We start from the raw sequence: 16703 nt of genomic DNA, 5'->3' as shown, positions 1-16703 counted from the left end.
CCTTTCATCCGAGGACATGGCAAAACATGAGTGCTGTATCACGTCTTCTGCTTTCGCGCTAATTTAAGTGCGAAGACATCGTAACAATAGCCCTTGACTCCTTGACGTATCCATGACCGTTAGTGCGTCGCTGACATACAAGATGGAGACCTCAGAGGGAGCATAGGTGCAGCTTTTGGATGCTCCGCGTGCTGCTTTTGGAGGCTCCGTGTTGCTGTATATTATGAAATGTGCCGTTAATGACTTGTAACACTTAGTATCGCGGCTGTCATCCAATTTATTTATTCATTTATTACAACCTCAAAGGCCCCAATGAAGGGGTATTATATGAGGGAGTGGGTTTAAGGGCATAATATTGCTTCAAGTGATGATTTGAACAATGTTGGGTCTGTATGGAGCACGACGTCGGCTGGCAAGCTATTCCAGTTTTTTGCTGTGCGCGCAAAAAACGAACATGGATTCGCAGATGTACAGGCTTGCGGAGAATGGGTTGTCTTTTCGTATAATGATTGGTCACCATATTTATCTTGAAGACGCCCACTCGCAAACAACCGACAATTATTCACTCATTGTATAATGATGAAGACCATGTCTACTTTGCACACCACAGAGGGAGGAAATGACAATAGTTGCTTGGAAATAAATTGTCGAGCCAACAAGAGATAACCAGTAGGTTCAAACCATGAGGGGGAAATGTCCCAGGGAGACGACCTTCACATTGATAAAGGACAGAGATTTTTACCCAAAACATACAATTTTTATATGAATATTTTTGTTCCAAAGCGATTGCATTGTGTAGCCGTACAAGGATGTTGCCTGGCACGGTCGTGGTATTTATTTACAAGAACGCCAATCATCAGATGGTTGAGGCCATTAGATGTGCTCTTCGTAATTCTTACTTCCTGCCAGTGTTACGCGGTACATGATGCTCACAATTTCTTAAACTAGAGAGTCATAGATCTACACAGTTAAGTTTACTGTTTGCTTTTAACGCAAACATTCGAATGCACAGAACAGCTTCTAGACATAAGTTTTGGAAAGGGATTTACTTGCTGTTGTTGTTATTCTGACCAAGACATAACGCTAGCGTGCAAGGTAATAAGCTGGAACGAGGTAGTGCATTTCAGATTTGGTAGTGCATTTCAGACGAATCAAGATTACTTTGATGTTTCTGTTTTTCGAGCGTTACGGTTTTGCTTGAAAGCAAGAATAACAGAAGTGTCACTCGGCACTTTTTTCACCCATGTGCTTTCTCCACAGGTTGCACACCTATCCTTCTTATGCTCGTCATGAGGCACACTACCAGGTATCCAGGAAAAAAAGATTTAAAAAAATTTGGTACGAGGCTGATACAACTTCAAGGCGAAATTCTAAACGCTGCTCGTAGGAATTCCGGTAAGGAAGAAACAGCACTTCGAGACAATATTATTTTTATTCATTTCTGGCCGCTCACAAAAACACCTCAAGAATTAAGCGTGTTGTTGTCAACAAGGGGTGCAATTTTGCATATTAAAAAGAAAATCCGCAACAGGAATCCCCTAAACCAGCTACAAACTGCTGTATTTCTTCATTTAAAGAAGTTTTCTGCATAATAATTTATTTGGTCTGTAAACGATATAACCAATATGGTATAAAGAACGTTTTGCTCGTTTTGCTTGAGAACTTGGACGAAAAAAGATTTCGCCGCAGATTGTTGGTTCTTAACGCCAGTTTTAGGCGCGATTGCAGCACTGTTGTCGACGTACATAATCATTGCGCCAATCTTCTGACTTACGCTTGCTAGCAGTTCCTAGTTTATTAACGTTTCCTCTACCTTCAGAGTACGGCTCGATAAATTAACATTGGACTGATCATTAGTGTTCACATTAGGTTACCTGTTTGGATTGGATAATGCCTAGGTGAGTGAGCCTGCGTGCAACTTCCCCATTGTACAAGAGTTACATCAGCATGGAGAGAGCGAGTTGTTCTGAGCTCGAGAAAGAATTTTTATAGTATCTTTGTACTATAGTTCGCTTCATCTCAGGAGGCAGTGGTGTTAGAACGGCTGTTCGAGATGACGAGTGTGCGCGCCTGTAGATACAGCTAACTGGCAGCGATTGCTCTTTGTGGACCTCATGATTTTCATAGGCGAGGAAAAAGAGTGGAGAGTTGAGCTTGTTGGTTTACGATCACGGTGGGAAAAGTGCTAAGATAGGACGAACAAGACCACGACACAAGTGACGCTAGAAACTGGTATATATATATATATATATATATATATATATATATATATATATATATATATATATATATATATATATATATATATATATATATATATATATATATATATATACATATATATGAACTCATCCAGAGATGAACCGGCAACATAGTGAACGTAACATCAAGAGTGCCTCGGTGAAAACACGCAAGGAAAAACGAAGCATGTGTGAAGGAAATCTAAACTTGCTACAGGCGTGAATTAAGGATGAAATGAAAGTGGCGAGGTGAATAGCACGGGCTGATTTCGGAAGAAAGATGAAAGAAGAAAACAGGGAAAGTACACTACATAATCGACCGGCTTGTGATCAATATTGTGAGCTAGGAATGATTGGCCACTGTCTGCGAGACGAAATCTAACGTTTTGGGTACAAAACGGGGCACAGACAGGCAAACTGCGCTTTTCAACTAGTGTAACGTGTCTGAGGACTTGAACATTCGGAAAAACGTTTTTTTTTTTCATTTATTTTATCGGCCGGGAAAGTGTTAAATAACTGTTATTACTTGAGCAGTATCCCTACTGAGTAATGTCTAGTTTGTAACTAAAGCATGAAAGGCCCATTAGGCCCTGTAAAATCTTCGTGGCTACATAATGAAATTCTACTTTTCATGCTTCCTACATATAGTAATTCATTATGAAGGCCTGAATGCTCCTAACTTCTATTGGGTGGAGAACCTACATTATCAAATGTTTTTAAATGCACTTTTCTCTGCAGGTCACTTGTGCAGTAAGGACGTAGAAATGCTTAAAAAATGGAAGTACACTTGGAACGAAAGCGACGAATACCAAGTAACCAAATCCGGCATCAAAGATACGGCTCGAATAGGCAAGTTCTTCCATTCTCTGACCATATTTATGTGCCTATCGCCATTGGAGAAAACAATAGGTACGCAAGGCAGGTGTCTGTACTAGCGCGTCCATCCAGGAACAAAAACGCGCTCCAGTACTTTTATGAAGGACAGCCTTCTAGTCTAGAATTGCGAAAAGTGACCTTTTTGTTTCACTCAATTTTGCCTTCTATGTGCCATCCTCTTGCGCATAGCCCATTTTTTCTGTCAGGTTAGGCTGAACACTACCACTTTGCTGACGCACTGCACACACGTCATAGATGACACGATGAAGCTATTTTTATATCGTCTTATTTTCTCACTCGATTTCTGTTTTTCTTATTTCGCAGCGTATTCTCATCTGGTTTTCTATAGTCCCACAGGCTGTCGTTATTTTGTTTTCCAAATATACGATAATGCTGAGTCCTCACGAGCATAAACACAGGTTGTTGTCAGAAAATTCTCTCAATGATCATGAAGTGGGTGATATCAATATAACTTGACGTGCTGTAGTGCTGGGCATGTTGCGTGACATCATGATACCACGTGTCATGGCCGAGCAATTAGGTAGCAGTTGAAGTGCAGATGGCCTCACTAAGATCTGATTAGTTAAATGTGGGAAGTCATGAGATGAGGTGTCATCGCTGAGTTTGCAAGTACACCGGTAGTTGATAGAATAGCTGGTCTCGTGACATAGGCGAGACCAATGGCGGGCTTCGAGGCAAGCCCAGCCCATACTTGCTTGTTTACAAACACGTCTATCATCTCCGCGTATCGATTTCGTATGGTGGCAGAATTGAGGCCACTGCTGTCTACTGTAATTAAAAAGGCTAAATCGGGTTCCTCGATTGCATCCGCAGCCTATTCTAAGCAATAAGATTATTTCAAAAATAATTCAAACCGGTAAAGATCTCTCAGGGTTGAAAGGACACATACTTGTCGTCGCATTGTTGTTTCAAATGATGGGACATTCCAATCGTAAAAAGACAAATATGAACCTAACAACTCGCTCCTTTTTCTTGTTTCAATCCTGAACAGTGTCTTTCAGTTATGTTTTCATAATCGCCTTGTGCCATGATACCGTGTTGAAGTGAAGCATTCAGCATCAAGTGTGATTTCAACGCACAAAATAGTTAGACGAATATGGTTTCATTTGCGAACAGAACGCACACACTGATCTTCATGCGTCACTTTATCCGCACCTTGGTTCCATCTTCTTGCTTGAAATGAGCGCGTTTCTAGACACAATACTAAATCTTGAGGCAGATAATGAGCATTGAATGTTTTGGAAGTCATCTTAAGTTGAGCTAGAGTAGAGATAAAACTAGGTACACGACAAGGTCTAGCTGCTCCTTCGAGCTTTCAGCGTTATGTGCTGCCAAGCCCATTTCCTTGATGGCGGCGTTTATGTGGAAATATGGCCTCCGCCGACTCTTCAGTTATGTTACCGGTGAGGCAGGACCAACACAAACCAAGTCATACCCGCACATCATTGCTTGTATTTATGAACAATAGTTTCTGAGAGCGCAATTATTCAACTCTGGCAATATTGCAGCTGATGATGTTTCGATCTAAGGGTATCGGAGTAAGAACAATCGAGCAAAACAAAATTAGACTTATTGCATTCCATAGCAAGTAACGAGACAATGGAGTATTGCGTAACATTTCTTAACGCGAGAGGAACTACCTGTCTCTTACGGGTGGTTGTTTGTAGGCTACATGGAAGGAAATATATTTGTCTAAGGTCCACGGCTGCCACTGCAATCGAGTACTGATCTCATTGGATGTGTGTAAAGGGATTCCTTCTTTGCTTCTTGTAGTGGAAGCGGTTCTAAATGTCTGCAAGCGCAATGGATGTTAATGTCAAATCACACGCTGATTGAAAAGCTGTAGTAAACGACTGTGAAACGCCCATGGATGCATTTACAAGTTTTTTTACATAGACGGTTTCATAATCAAGCCACGTCTTGTAGAAATACAACGCTCTCGATTATATGGGGTATGAATGTTATTGATCGTCCGCGATTTCTTCTTATTAAATTTTACACCGTCGAGATGGTCCCAGTCGGTCTTTTTCGCCAAAGAAAATTGATTAGCTGGCTCAGTTTGCCTCATTGTTCCTCCTGTCTAATTGAATATTCCTAGAGCACAAGAACACATCTAACTGTCGATATCAAAATCAAAGGTACAGATTACATTGTTTCCACTGTTTCTAAAAAGTGCGAAGGAAACGTCTGTGAACATGTCCATTCTTAGATTGAAGGCTATGAAATGTAGGTTGGTAAAACCATAAAAATTTACAAAAATGAAAATAAAAACGTTAGAGTGCAGCATTTTAAACGCACCCGCAGTTATTTATTTTAGGGGATTGCGTGGCAATTTATTCATAAGTTTTTAAGAAACATCAGTTACTGCACTTTTTTTGCTCTCGAAGTGTGTTTGCCGAGCCAACACGCGGTCTTCCCTCACTGTTCGCAGCTTCGAGGCTTCAAAAAATGTTTCCCAGCCTGCTCCGGGATCGCTTCGAGGATGACTGGTACAGTGTAGCGGCGACAACCAAAGTAAGGACACAAGACACCGCAAAGGCTTTCCTTAAGGAGATCTTGAAGAGTAAAGGTAGCGGCATGTTTTCTAATCTCTGCTTTTCTGTGCCAATTGGACCCTTCGCACTTATAACCCGACGTTGTGTTTGGCTCATCATATATATAGCCACAGTTGCTTATGCGTCATAAAATCCCATATAACTATGTCCCGACCGCGTCAGAGCTTTTCTAGGCTCCCGTGAGCGGTGTGATGCCAGTTCTCGTAAAAAAATCGAGGACACTTTGACGACTAAAGTGATGAAAGGCGAAAGTCCAAGGGCTGCATTCTGCTACGCGACTGATGCGCATGCAGCGACGAATGCTGCTACGAGTAAAGCGAGCGACTACTCTTTCACCATTCTGCGAGGGCATTTATTCAGTGAATTCTGCTTGGCAGCGATGAGATCGCGCTCCTTGTATTTTCGCAGTTGCTCTACGTTTACTGTTGTGTGGTTTATTTCATCGGGTGCGCGACAGTAATGAGTAATTAATCAATTATTTAATACCTTGTACTAATTAGTGAAATTAATAATTAATTAGTGATAAGTAATTATCTGTCTAGGTATTCAAGTATTAATTAGTAATGGTTAGTATTTAGTCATTATAATTAGCAATCAGTAATCGGTAATCAATTCATTAGTCATTATTTAGTAATTGATCATTGATTGACATATGGCCATATAAGGCACGCATTCGCGGATACTGTGGTGGTGCTCTGCGATCGGTCGAAATCTTCATGACGTGATCCCGTCTGGAACAATTAGATCCACCGCAAAAGCGTGACACTTTTGCTGACGACAACGATGATGCAATAAAGGCTTTGGCCATAAAATCCCCACGTGGTGAAATTTCCGGAGCCCTCCGCTACGGTGTCCCGCATAGTCGCTTAAGTATCTTTGGAACGTCACGATACGTAAATCAAACCATTACGTATCGATACGCAAATCAAACCATACCTCGTACACATACCACAATTTCGGCGGTGATACACTTATCTACTGTGATACGTGGGTTAACATATGAGTAGCTCCTAGACCGGGCGCGGAATATTGACTTCTTTCGGTTTAAGAGTAGTTCATCTTCGCATCGCTGCGGGCTCAGCCTGTAAACCTTGGAAACTGGGGCGAAACTGGGGAAACTGGGGAAACTGGGGCTGAAACTGTCTAACGTGACAGTTTGGAGAGTACTTGTTCGAGTGTGAACTGTCGGCTGTTTGCGGAGAGCCTATGTTGACATGTATACAGCAATAGGAAAGAAAAGCGCAGTGGGAAGAGCTTGTCAATTTACCCGTAATGGAAAGAAACGTGTGTATTCTAACAGCAGCTAGAAACTTAATTTTTAATAATTCTAGAATAATATACCATATCATAACTATACTACATTTTAAACCCTCAGTTTTGATGCGGGTAGGTTCCAAATGCTTTTTAATGTTGGAAGCGGCTTGCTGTTATAAATTCACTTTGTGAACATAAATGGAAATCAGGAGTATTTAGCGTGACGTAATGTAAAGACCGCCAGCATGATTGTTAAACCACACTAAAAGTGGCTGGCCGCAAAGGTAGAGATTTTTGTATGCTACTGTAGAGGTAGCGTTGCACATCCTGCCGGCAATTGGCACTCAATCGAAACGTCAGTGGTCACGCACGCATAGCGAAATCAATGTGTAGATGAGCCATATGTGAAAGTACTAGATGATGTCTACAATGGGTGCATAGCAACCATATTTCTCCATATGAAAAGTAATAAAATTCTAATACAAAAAGTGTTAGGCAAAGGGATAGGATCCCATCATGCAAGACTGTTTACCGCTTGCTTAGAAGAAATATTCAGAGGTCTGGATTAGGAACATCAGGGGGTAAGGATAAAAGGAGAATGTCTTGGCAATTCGGGACTTGCTGTTTACGAAAGAGTAATAGGGAAAGGGGTAGGTTCCCTTCATGAAGAACTATTCACTTTTGCTTAGAAGAAATATTCCGAGCTCTGGATTGGGAAAATCTGGTGGTAAGATTTGCTGTTGAATGCTCAGATGAAGAACTACAAACAATGATAAGGCATGGAAAGTTAAAAATATGCTTAAAAGGTAGTATGCAGAAGAATAAAGTAACATTCACAACCTGGAAAGGAAAAGCAATTTGCAATCGGTAGCGAGCGCTTGGAAGTGTAAGGAAATATGTCTATATAGGACAGGCAATAACCGGATATCCGAACCACGAAAGAGAAATAACTATGAGAATTGAATTGGGCTGGAGAGTATTCGTCAAGTACTATCACATCATGAATGGTGACATCCTTCAGGAAGAAAGCATATATAAGCTGCTTCTTACCCGTACTCACCGACGGGGAAAGAATGTGGTGGTTGATGAAAAGAGTGCAGCTTCAGTTCAGGGTGACTATGGAACGAAAAATGGTGAGATGCAACGTTGAGACCGGACGCGTGTCGATTGGGCAGCGGAAAAAAAGCAGATGAATGATACTCTAATAGAAGTTACGAAGAATTCAAGGCACAGGTGTGCCATGCATTGCGAAGGCAAGCTAACCTGTGACCTCTAAGTGTAAATAAATTGGATTTCAAGAGAAGGAAAACGCAGCAGGGGCAGAACGTTAGGTGGGCCGATGAGATTAGTAAGCTAGGGGTGTCCAATGGAACGCAGGTAGCACACCCAGTACAAGGCCTTCGCCTTCTACTGGGTGTTGTCAGACTAATCATGGAGATTTTAACGATAATGTGGTTTGTCTTCCGGGCTATTACGAGATAGCTTGCACATCCCATGTCTCCGGCTTTCAATGCAAATATTTGTTCCTATAAAGGGACACAGTTGCTTTTATACCTGACTGCAGTCACCAGTTTGGTATGTTTTGGCCTGCAATGGGACATTTTTATTCTGAAACCTATTGAATCTTGGAATGCATTGCTGAGTCGTTTGTGGATTCTGATATGCCTTACTGGACCACAAAGTTACGGTTCCTACGTGCCAAAAATGTACTTTGAGCGTTGGAATACCTCTAAGGCCGTTTTATTTTTGTATTTATATTTATTTGTTATTCCTACTAGTGCAAGCGGGTGCATCCAGCAAATAACAGTAATTTTAGAATAGTAACGTTTTATTGATGAGTAAATATTTTGAAAGGACAAGTAAATTAATGTAATAAGATTACCTGCCAGTTGTTGAAGCACAGTATCACTGGCAGTATTCAAATGCCAGCTTACGGAACTGGAACGACAGGCTTAAATCGGATATGTGCTTTGTGACATAAATGTTTGAAAACACGGCATTGTGGCTCATTGACCATGGAACCTGTGACAATGGGCAACAGGTCCTTTCTTTGGTATATAATAAGACGACGTCTGGATTTGCTAATGACGGCTAGGAGATGCTAGATATATTGCTATAAGATCGAACAAAAATCAGCAAGCAGTTAGCTGTTGATCGTCAATGGGGCCGAACAGAGACTATTTGCGTACATGTTTACAAAAGGAAGGCCTGCGACGTAAGGACCATGGAGTGAAGTGGCCTTCATAAGGATTTGCATTGAGCGGTTTATAGCACACGTAACTATTGATACACATTTTTCAGTTCACTACTCTGCTACTCAGACGTTGAGAAAAACAGAGAAAGGGGGTGGAAGGGGAGGGAAGGGAAGCACCTTATCGTTTCTCTGAAGCGAATAATCTTTGGGGGGGGGGGGGGGGAGAAAAACCTTTCTTTCTGCACAGAAACCCACTTTAAAGCTCTATGTCACTCATTGTGATCTGTCCTGAAAACCAGTGACAAAAACCTGTCCCCAAAGTTCGCGTGATTATTCTCTTTTCGGAGCGAGTGCTTTCATCCGTGTCTTGTTAGAGTTACTGCCATTTATCCACCAAGCCACAGGCAGCTCTTGTTGGAAAAAAAGGTTAAATAGAAACCTAATTCCACGCCCTTTCATGTGTTTCAGAATATAGGCGATTCCTCAAAAATCATTATCTACGACTAAACGATAGCCTGCTGGGATTCGACAGCAAATGCGAAGATCTTCTGAAGGTACGGATTCAAGTCGTTACTATAGGGCCCTCATCTTCCCGTTTAAGTAGCAGGGGGTGAACAGCTGGAAAGATTTCGCTTACATTGTGCCTCGTGCGGGTTGTGTAGCTAAAAATTTGTTTTTGAAATTTTAAGACATATAAACATAAATATTTTACACGTGAATAATATTGCATCTATATCGTGCAGAGTAACAAATCGCGAAAACGTTAAAGTTACGGCAATTTTATAACATATTCTAGTACATACACGCGCTGTACTGTAAATAGCTTAATTAATGCACCGCGCACATGATTATATAGAATATGGGGGTAGATAATTTTTCCTCTCACTTCACGCTTGTAAACATTCTGCTAATCAGTTGTTCTGCAGAAGGTACCGTCATATTTGTTAGTACGAGCAATTCTTTCCTTGTAGTTAATCCCCACACGATAGCAACATAAATATCAGACTCGAACTTCCCGAGAGAGCATGATACCTGAACCTTTGCTAACGGGTAATTTCCTATACCTTCATAATCAAATTATCACTGTGTCCACCAAACATGGGGGTCGCGTTCTCTTCGTCGGTGTTGTGCGCGCAAAATCACGTTGGCAAACGACTGACTGGTGACATGGCCAGGCACGGCTTGGTCGGTGCGTTGAAGGACGCCACGAGAACACATAACCAGACAGAGATGGTAGTAGCTTCTTTTGAGATAAGCAGGTGAGAAGAAAATTGAAAGCACCAGTACCCTTGCATCCCTGGTCAAACACTCTGCTCCCCGAAGAAGCAGACAGGTTTTCAGGCTTCGTTAAAGCGTCAAGTTAGTTATATCTACTTGAGTTAATCTTTTACATAATGTAGTTACTAACGGCTGTATGCCTATTAAGGCGAGCGTAACAACAGTGAATAAAGTAAGTTATTAACGATTAAACGGGGAGATTGCATTTTGAGGAATGAGCATTTCCAGCGCGTTGTTCTGAAGGCAGCTCCACCAGAACGCCGCCGCAGCTCCGCCTTACGTGTTACAGTTTGCGGATGACACATAAGGCATATACACTGATCAGCCAATATTACAAGCTCCGAATTCCCGGAAAACAATCTCTACGCTGCCTCGGTATCCGATGCATGAGCTCTTATTTATGCCAGCGGATGGTTAAATCACGTCACGTCTCCGCGTGCATGTACAATTTGTAGGGACACAGTTAACAAACTTCTTTAGCGGGAATCCCCAAACGAAAAACATTTTGTCTATCACTCTACAGTCGTAACTGGATAAGGTAAGCGAGATTTCGCAGCACGTTTATTCGAGAAGTTTATGAAGCCTAAAATCTGTGCTATGCAATCGTTAGAAAAAAAAATGGAAAGAAATGCCTTCAGGCACAATTAAAATATGAAGAAAACAGAAGTAAAACAAAAAATAAAACTGGGTTAATTACACTCTTCCTTCGTTACAAACTATCGCTCATTTCCTTTACAAGCGTCCGCTTGAGTTGACTACGCACTGCGCACTTTTCATCACATTTCATAAAGCATCCGCTCTCCTCGACGACGCACCGCGCGCTGCTGTTCAGAGTCCCGTGATCGAACTCACTCCTCCCAAACACAGGGCGCTTTATTGACTGTACACTAGGTCCATTCAAAAAGAAAACATCATAAACAAAAGAAGGCAAACATAGACTGCACGGCGGCAGGCACAGTGGTGCAGGCTCGCTGGAGGCATGCCCCAGGCGGGGGTTGTAAGGCTATATGTCCCAGACGAACTCCCGGGACGCTCCACGTGTGGTTCAAGGTGTGCGCCCAGGCAGAAATTACCGATGCAATAAGTCAACCGCTGACATGATTAGGAACATTTTCTGGAAGTACTATCAACATGCCGAGGAAAGGCCATTAAATACATGTACCCCACCCTTACTGCACAATGTTTCATTAGTCATGCTCTGCACTTCACGGACTTAAATCCCATTTTTAGCTTCCAATCAAGAAGCACGAAAATTAGGTTGGTTGGTTGGTTGGTTTGTGGTGTTTAACGTCCCAAAGCGACTCAGGCTATGAGAGACGCCGTTAGGCGCCATCAACGTACGCACCACTGTATGCTAGATAAATGAACTATGTAAAGCTGTAAACGCAATATCGTCTTTAAATCTCTATTCTTAAATGCGAATGGAGGCAAATATCGGGAAATCTCACAGCAACCTGCCGAATACTCCAAATAGTTTTTGTTTTGTATAAAATATAGATGACTTATAGCAACTTGCTAAGACAGCATGTTTCTGAAAGGTGTCTGCTGAAGACGCCAGAAAATTTGTGTCATAGGGCGTTTAAAAGCAGGTTTTCACGTTTTATTTTAAAAAGCTGTGGAAAGAAGGAATTCACAACGTAATGACTGCATATAGACACACGGCGAGCTGTCTGCGCCGCCTGTTTCAATCCCGGATCTCTATTGGGAACCTTCAACCAGTATGCAGCCGTCGCTTTACGCGCTGCTTAGGACGTTCTTCGTAGAAGTTACCAGCACCCTCTGCATACATGCAGCGTAGCGCGGCAGGAGAGTTTTACCTTGGAAGTGAAAGGTTACGACTACCTGACGTTTCACAAGTGCTGTCTTCCAAAGCATTTCTGTTAACTGCGATTCAAAGCGAATAATAAGCTGGCAAGGTGTTCTCTGAGATCGCACAGTTACAATAATAAAAATGCCCTGGTTAAAAAAAAAGCAATTGGGTATGGAATGTTTATACTGCAGCCTATAATATGCACCGCTTCAAACTGTATAAATGGCCTCCGAAGTGGTCTTTGCAGCTCACTCGTTTTTAGCAAAGCGTATTTGTTCTAGGAAATTGATATCTATATAAAATAATCAGAAGGGCAATATAAACTCAAACATGGCAATGCTAGCTATGTTGCTTTTTGCTTATTCAAAAAGGATCGTGACCGATTGTAAAGAAGACCGAGCGAATTCCTGAGATTGAAATATTAAGCACTTGGGTGTGAGATCCATCAGTTTTTTTTTTTATATTACTGTTGTTTCCACAGAAACAAGGCGTGAACAAGACAGAATCGAAGCAAGAAAAGGCGTTTTTAGGTGGGCCCCAAGTAAAAAAAATGGTTGACGCTGTATCAAAAAGAATTGGTGTCAACGTTTCAACAGGTTTGTGCTTGTGATACGTTAATTAACACTTGATGCAAATATTATGTTTTGTATCATTGTGTCGGAAGTGTTTTGCTCATTAAATGCTATGCTGACTTAATCATGGTTCCCGAAGGTCGTATGTTGTAATATATATAAGGAAACGAGCGTAATTAAAAGTGTACAGGCCTGGGTAGAGCAATTTTGGAATTAATGAACGAGTTTAAGTGGCTGGATTATGCGTAGGCCGGGCTACCTGATGATCGTGATGGCTTTTAAGGATCATAATGGTGATCAAAATTACCCCCAAAGAACTAGCATTTGGCAACTAAAGCAGTAGCCGAACACTCATGCGAGCCGCTGTGGCCATTTAAACATATAGAATGTGCCTATCGATGCATTAGATGAGGGTAACTTAAACCTAAGCATTGCCTCTTTCACGTTGTGTTTCACTCAAGACTGTCAATCTCCCGACATCAGGACTCACACCTTGTTATATTGTGACGAAGACAGGTATTTATGTGAAAAGGTAAGAGGGCAGAGACCCAGAGTAAAGGGCGGATCTATCGCAGTCTGTTAAGAGCCTGTTTGCGAGCCAGCAGGAGGCCCTTGAAGAATTTCTCCAGCTTGCGCCCGAAAACTTGCACGTTCTGAGCGGGCTTGAGCACTTCCGTGTCAGGCTTTAGGACTTCCAGAGCTCGAGCCACGACTCCTGTGTAGTCTTCACTAGAGGGCCGCTCCAATGACAAGCATCTTTTCAGCAGCGTAGCGGCGGACATTGCCTGCAATCATGGCATGTTGGGCGTTAGAGCGTTTCTGACAAAAGGGAAGACTCGCATTTCCCTGTTTAGGGAACCCAGTAATAGGGTCAGGTTCCCCCCATGACTGGTCTCCACCAGGCGGATATCTCACATGGCATCCTGTTAGTTTCTTGCTCGTTCTTTCGTTTTTACTCGATGGTGCAGTCCATGCACAGGTTCGACACCTGGTGAAGGTAGTGATCCATTGTCTTGTCGTCGAGCTGCGGCCAAGGGGTATGATTGAAGTAGCGGTGTAGGTTGGCCACCGTGGTCGCCACAGCGAGGTAAGACATCCTGTCGAACGGGCACTCGCCTTAGCTCAATTTGTTGTCACCTTCGTGGCCGTACAGTTCGGCGAAGTGATCCGCAAGTTTTTTAGGTACCGTGTCATCCAGCGGCAGTCCCGATGTCTACTTGAAGGAGCCTTTGTGGCTGTCTCATTGACTCTGCCAGAACGTTGTTCAAGCACGCAGTTGAAATGGAACAGGTCCTAGAGTTCTGCCGAAGTGCACTGGCTGTTATCTGCTTGAATTGGTAGGGTACAACTGCGGCGTGGTTCAGTGGCGTGGTACCCTGCGGCGTGGTTCTTCGAGATCTCAGCTTCGCTTAGATCTCGAAGATCTTCGTAAGGTTCAGGCAAAGGAGCCAGGTTTCGGCACAAAAAATGTTTAAGATGGGCCACGAGCACGCTCCCAAAGACTGAAGTCTGGGATGGTGTCTGGAAAAAGTGCCGTTTATGTGTTCTCTTCAGCTCACGATGGCGACACCCCAACATCCTTGCTCATAAGCTCATGTTCTCCTTGCTCATAAGCTCATAAGCTCACGGAGGGATGTGCAACATTAAGAGGCTAGGTACCCAGTCGGCCCCACCAAAACTTTCACGAAGACAGGAATTTAAGTGAAAAGGTAAGAGGGCGGAGACACGGAGACCAAGGCTGATCTACCGCAAGTTCCAGCTAAAAAACGAAGCGCATGAGAGTCGCTTTCTTCGTCTATCAGGCTCCACCTGAAATCAACAGGTGGAAATATGTTGAAGAAACTGTACATTCCGCTCCATAATTATATTGTCAATGAAAAAAAAAGTGTTTCATGGCTAGACAGTAATTAACAGAAACTATCCCAGGTCACATATAGACATGATAGGACGAGGAGAATAAAAGAGGCAGATAGAGGGCACGCCATTCTTGCTATTGGAGCAAAACAGTATTGAATGATGCCGACACTACAATTCGCTGCCTATTTCTCGTTCTTAATCTCAGACGATGTGAAGCTGATGGCGAAGATTTGCTCCTTTGAAGTAGCCCACTACGGCTCTTCTCCCTTCTGCTTCCTGTTCGATACGGTGGACCTTGACCTCTTTGAGTACGCCGACGACTTGGAGGATTATGAAAAAGACCTCTATGGAAATAAACGAAGCGTCGCTATAGGGTGCGTACTAATCAACGAGCTACTGGAAAAGATACGGTGAGCACATTCAGTCATATCTGTGCAAGTAGTTTCCTCTATAATTATGTACATGGTTTTGAAAATAAAAACTCACAAAGGAATGGCTCTTACCAGTTATATCGTAACATATTAATATCAAGGGCATTCATCTCTCCCAAATAAACAATCTACTATTGCATTCCACGCTGCGTCCAAGGTAAACGAGATTAATATTTTTATGTGGGAATATCACATCGCAGCCTATGGGATCTTACACAGATCCTCCATCGAAAATTGTAACGGATCAGATGGGTTTAATCTCAGATAAAGAATGCTGGGGAAATAGAGGCGGAGAAGGCAGCCATAGTATACTATAGCCAGGAGAGCATCATATATGCTTTGACAGCCTCCTTTTCGATCAAATATGCCGCTTTCATTGGTTCTAAATACGTTTCTGCGTATGGCAATACATTAAATGTTTGGAGGAAATTAGGTGATGCGAAAATGTTGTTGGGAACATGAAATAGAAAAACTATAAAACGCATGGCATGTTTCAGATATTGTATTTTATGCACGCTCTAAATCCATCAGTTCAAAATGGATCGAAAACTCATTTTTGGATATCCCCTCGTTTATGTGCGAGAAAAAAAAATTGAAGTTGTCGTTATTTCCATAACTGCACGGCGGTAGTCGTGAAGTTCACAAACTACACAAATTATTACCGGCCGCTAAATTCCATACATCTTTAGTCGTAAATTGATAGCAAAATTGGTTGCCAGAAATCTTGTAGGGACTAGCTGGGCAAAGTGGCATGTACTATATTTAACCGAGCTAAACAGAAGCAGCACCAACACAACACCACCCCTCAGGAAACTTCGCGCTTTAAACTGGTTAATTGTGCATGATCAATGAGGGCAAACGCAAATGCACAAGTAGTTGCGTTCCAGTTCTGGTCTTGTTTACACAGCATGCAAATGTTTTCTTTATTTTAATATCTCCTTGGCGCTAGGTGCCAGCAGGGTGTAGTATTTCGGCGCTTAAAATACTTGTTATTGACAAGAGTTGAAGCAAAACACAAACTATAGGCTGACAGGTATATCAGTAGGTTACACTAGAACCTCACCGAAATAAGTGGCAGATTGCGCTGACTGCAGAAGTATTGCAAACAACGCATGGCAGGCAAAGAAAAGTTCAAACAGGAGATACCCACGGGACAGGCCGCAAGGCAAAAAACGCTAAACAACAAAGCAAAAATAAAGAAAAGCTATGCAGCAAGTGACTATCATTCAAAAGATTGTGAACATGAAAGAAGAAAATAAACCGAGCTGAATTAGGTGGTTCCGCCAGGCCATCGAAATGCAAAAAAACAACAACAAAACTTTACTGCAGTTTCACGTGTGGAAATCACCAGCCGCTTCTTCGGGCGAGTTTTGTGCACAGAGTGCTCGAATAATTAGAGAAGAGGCTGGGGAAGTGGACTCCTATTCGGAAACGTACTCATGATGAATTAATTGTATAATGGCTTTGTTTGGGCTGGTAAAATGCTGCATTTTTACTAATGATCGATGCGAGCTCATAAATACGCTATCGTGATCGATGTGATTGTAATGGCGTCAGCGATAACGAAAGGCGGAATTCATAGCTACGCTTTAATAGAACTGGCAATCACAAGCTA

At 42.3% G+C, this 16703-nt stretch overlaps 1 protein-coding gene across 1 annotated transcript in view; it reads left to right on the top strand.

Moving 5' to 3' along the window:
• Positions 1 to 16703, top strand: part of LOC146189058 (multiple inositol polyphosphate phosphatase 1-like) — a 38015-nt gene that overhangs the window by 20061 nt on the left and 1251 nt on the right. The window contains exons 4-9 of the mRNA XM_084605172.1: positions 1261 to 1395; positions 2979 to 3089; positions 5569 to 5706; positions 9609 to 9694; positions 12710 to 12824; positions 14863 to 15067. Of these exons, the coding sequence (XP_084461298.1) occupies positions 1261 to 1395; positions 2979 to 3089; positions 5569 to 5706; positions 9609 to 9694; positions 12710 to 12824; positions 14863 to 15067 (790 nt within the window). The remainder of the gene's footprint in view (positions 1 to 1260; positions 1396 to 2978; positions 3090 to 5568; positions 5707 to 9608; positions 9695 to 12709; positions 12825 to 14862; positions 15068 to 16703) is intronic.

The sequence above is a fragment of the Amblyomma maculatum genome, chromosome 5 (assembly GCF_055883805.1).
Source record: "Amblyomma maculatum isolate TAMU_Amacu chromosome 5, ASM5588380v1, whole genome shotgun sequence".
Classification (NCBI taxonomy): domain Eukaryota; kingdom Metazoa; phylum Arthropoda; class Arachnida; order Ixodida; family Ixodidae; genus Amblyomma; species Amblyomma maculatum.
This window is presented reverse-complemented; position numbering and strand designations above follow the sequence as displayed.